Source organism: Enhydra lutris, unplaced genomic scaffold, assembly GCF_002288905.1.
Source record: "Enhydra lutris kenyoni isolate GAN:26980312 unplaced genomic scaffold, ASM228890v2 scaffoldscaffold94, whole genome shotgun sequence".
Classification (NCBI taxonomy): Eukaryota; Metazoa; Chordata; class Mammalia; order Carnivora; family Mustelidae; genus Enhydra; species Enhydra lutris.
Genome location: NW_019154178.1, coordinates 5,502,324 through 5,505,205, shown reverse-complemented (window position 1 = coordinate 5,505,205; position 2,882 = coordinate 5,502,324). Strand labels below are relative to the sequence as shown.

The window sequence follows — 2,882 nt, the reverse complement described above, 5'->3', positions numbered from 1 at the left end:
TCCAGGTACTCAGGCGCCGAGCAAAGCCCTTTCCTCTATCTTCCCACTTTATGCTGAAGCCCTCCCTGTTCCCGAGCGGAACGCATCCGCGGTTCAGGTCGTCTCCAAGAAGCTTCCTCGCTTTTTTCCCAGCCTCCCTCCTCGCCTGTGCACCTGCAGAGCTTTACTGCTCAAAGCATATTCCACCCCTCACCCCGCAATCTCGGAGCGGAAGTTCACTTTCCCTGGTTCCCCGCCAGCCGTGGAGGGCAGAGGGCACTGGCACCCACGCGGATCCCAACCCGCGTCCCCACGCTCCAGTTAACCCGTCCTTTCCGCCTCTCCCAGGGGCAGTGTCTCTGTGGCACAAGTTAAAGCACTGCAGGCGGAATTCGCCGCGCCCGGCGGAATAGGCAGCAGTTCCTACATGAAGATTCGGCGGCAACCATCCGCAGGATCCGAACCGAACGGCAGCCTGGAAGTACAGGTACCCGGGCGAGTGGGCGGTAACTCCCAGACCGGATGTGACGCACGGCGGGGCGGGGCCGCGCACGCCGGAAGCCCAGCAAGCGACGAAGATGGCGGAGAGCAGCGGTCGCATCGGCAAGAGCAGCGTTAGCGGCGCGGGGAAAGGGGCGGTGTCGGCAGAGCAGGTGAGGAGCGGAGAACGCGAAGGAGGGCAACCGAGCCGGGTCCGGAGTCGATGCGGGGAGAGGGGGGAGCCTGTGGCTGGTGCAGGCCTCACCCCGGTTCCACCTTTGCGAGGCCGCCTAGAGAGGGGAGGGTCCTTGGAGGAGCTGGCCGAGCCTCCCGGGAGAGAGCCGGAGGGTTGGTAGGTGAAGGCCACGCCTCCCTTGGGGTGTTGGGTGAGCCGGCAGGAGGCCCAGAGCCCGGAGATGCGGGGTGTGGGAGGATGCACAGTTGTGAGGGGAGATAGGTCGTCGCTTTCCCCACTTCTCCGCACCCTCAAACCGGATAGGCTGGGCCAGGCAGCTCGTAACGAATCCCGGGGGACTCGTCAACGGGCTGGTTGTGTGGTCTGTTACGTGACCCTGAAACCACGTTGACAATCGCCCTCACTCTGCAGAGCCACGTGACTCACATACTTGAACAGTGTAGTGTTCCATACTATTTTGGCTCGCAAGTCATTATTAGATTGAATTTCTTTATTGACCAGAAACCCTTTTCAACCGGAGTTTGCATTTCCCCCAGTGTCTAGCGTCGGGAGACGTTTGATAAATAACTCAGAAAGCCTTTTGTGGCGTGGGAGCCATGGTTTGCCAGTGGTGGGGCTAGTGTTGAATAGAGGTGGGAAGACATCTACGTGATAGAAAGGAAAACGTAACAGCTTTTTTTTTTTTTTAGATTTTTATTTATTTATTTGACAGACAGAGATCACAAGTAGGCAGAGAGGCAGGCAGAGAGAGAGGAGGAAGCAGGCTCCCCGCTGAGCCAAGAGCCCGATGCGGGGGCTCGATTCCAGGACGCGGAGATCATGACCTGAGCTGAAGGCAGAGGCTTTAACCAACTGAGCCACCCAGGTGCCCCCGTAACAGTTCTTTTAATTACAGGCTCACTTATCAGTTATTTGTTGAGCAGTTACTACAGGCAAAGCCATCGACATAAAAATTTTTCGAATTGCCACATGCAGTCAAGGAGCTCATAGTAAAATAAGACGTACAGAATGCTAACATGGGGCAGAGGGTGAGTGTCCTAACAGGTACAAAGTGCTGTGGGATTTTGTGGAGGAGTGAAGGGATAGTTTCTACCCTCCGGGGTGGGGAGTTTTGGTGGAAGGGAAGGGAGAAGGAACCTAATATTTTCTGAGGCTCTACCATGTGCTAGGCCCTCTGCTTGGTACAGGGAAACAGATACATGAGGTAGACCTTGTTTTCAGGATCGCTCACAGACACATTTGAGAAAAGAGAAACCAAACAGCAGAGATGTACAATATTCTGCACAGGCCCCTCTTTATGCCAGCTAGAAGAGGGACTGTCTAACTAAGCAGGAGGTTATGGGATTTGAGGAGTGGATGGGAAAGGGGAGCTGTGGTATAGTGGGGTGGCTAAGAGCGTAAGAAGTGCACTGAGGTTTGGCAGATCTGTGTTTGAATCAGATATCTACTATTTATTATGTGTAGATGACCTTCCATGAGTTACTTCTCTCACCTTGCCCTCCTGTAAAAATATAATGGTGCATACCTCATCACTGTTAGGATTATTAGACAAGAAATGCATGCAAAGTGTTTTTGCACGGTGACTGGAATAGAGTATGTTTGTTTTTCTGGAAGAGATAATCCTTCAATTCAATTCTAAAGGATGAGAGAAGTTAGTCAAGCAAAGAAGGAAGTAGAGAATTTCCTGGGTAGAGGGACTCATATACTTAAAATCACTGAGGCACGAACCTGCCTGGCATGTTTAGGGTGCAGGTAGACAGACTTAAAATATAGGATGGAATGCAGACCTTCAGTGCAAAGAAAAAGGGATAGGAATCTAGGATGTTTCTCAGATTTCTGTCTTTGATGGATGCTGGTGTCATAGGGAATGTAGGAAGATAGGAAATGTCGGGGTGGGGCGTGGGAAAATAAGTTTATTTTGGGGTTTTGAGTTTGGGTTTTTTTGTTTTTTATTTTTAAGATTTTATTTATTTAGGGGCACCTGGGTGGCTCAGTGGGTTAAGCCTCTGCCTTCGGCTCAGGTCATGATCTCAGGGTCCTGGGATCGAGCCCCGCATCGGGCTCTCTGCTCAGCAGGGACCCTGTTTCCCCCTCTCTCTCTGCCTGCCTTTCTCCCTACTTGTAATCTCTCTCTCTGTCAAATAAATAAAATAAAATAAAATAAAAAGATTTTATTTATTTATTTGACAGAGAGAGCACAAGTAGGCAGAGAGGCAGGCAGACAGAG

The 2,882-nt window shown here is 51.7% G+C and overlaps 2 protein-coding genes across 4 annotated transcripts in view; one reads left to right on the top strand and one right to left on the bottom strand.

Moving 5' to 3' along the window:
- The window catches only part of LOC111138912 (nitrilase 1), a 4,529-nt gene extending 4,068 nt beyond the window's left edge, over positions 1-461 (bottom strand). The window contains exon 1 of one of the 3 annotated variants that reach the window (XM_022490908.1): positions 407-461. In XM_022490908.1, the coding sequence (XP_022346616.1) occupies positions 407-408 (2 nt within the window). In that variant the 5' untranslated portion in view covers positions 409-461. Of the gene's footprint in view, positions 1-193; positions 236-406 lie in introns of those variants that run through there. The other 2 variants (XM_022490906.1, XM_022490907.1) reach the window with 2 other exon arrangements.
- A 79-nt stretch (positions 462-540) lies between these two features.
- LOC111139039 (prefoldin subunit 2) overlaps positions 541-2,882 on the top strand; it is a 13,288-nt gene continuing 10,946 nt past the window's right edge. The window contains exon 1 of the mRNA XM_022491137.1: positions 541-632. Within this exon, the coding sequence (XP_022346845.1) occupies positions 558-632 (75 nt within the window). The 5' untranslated portion in view covers positions 541-557. The remainder of the gene's footprint in view (positions 633-2,882) is intronic.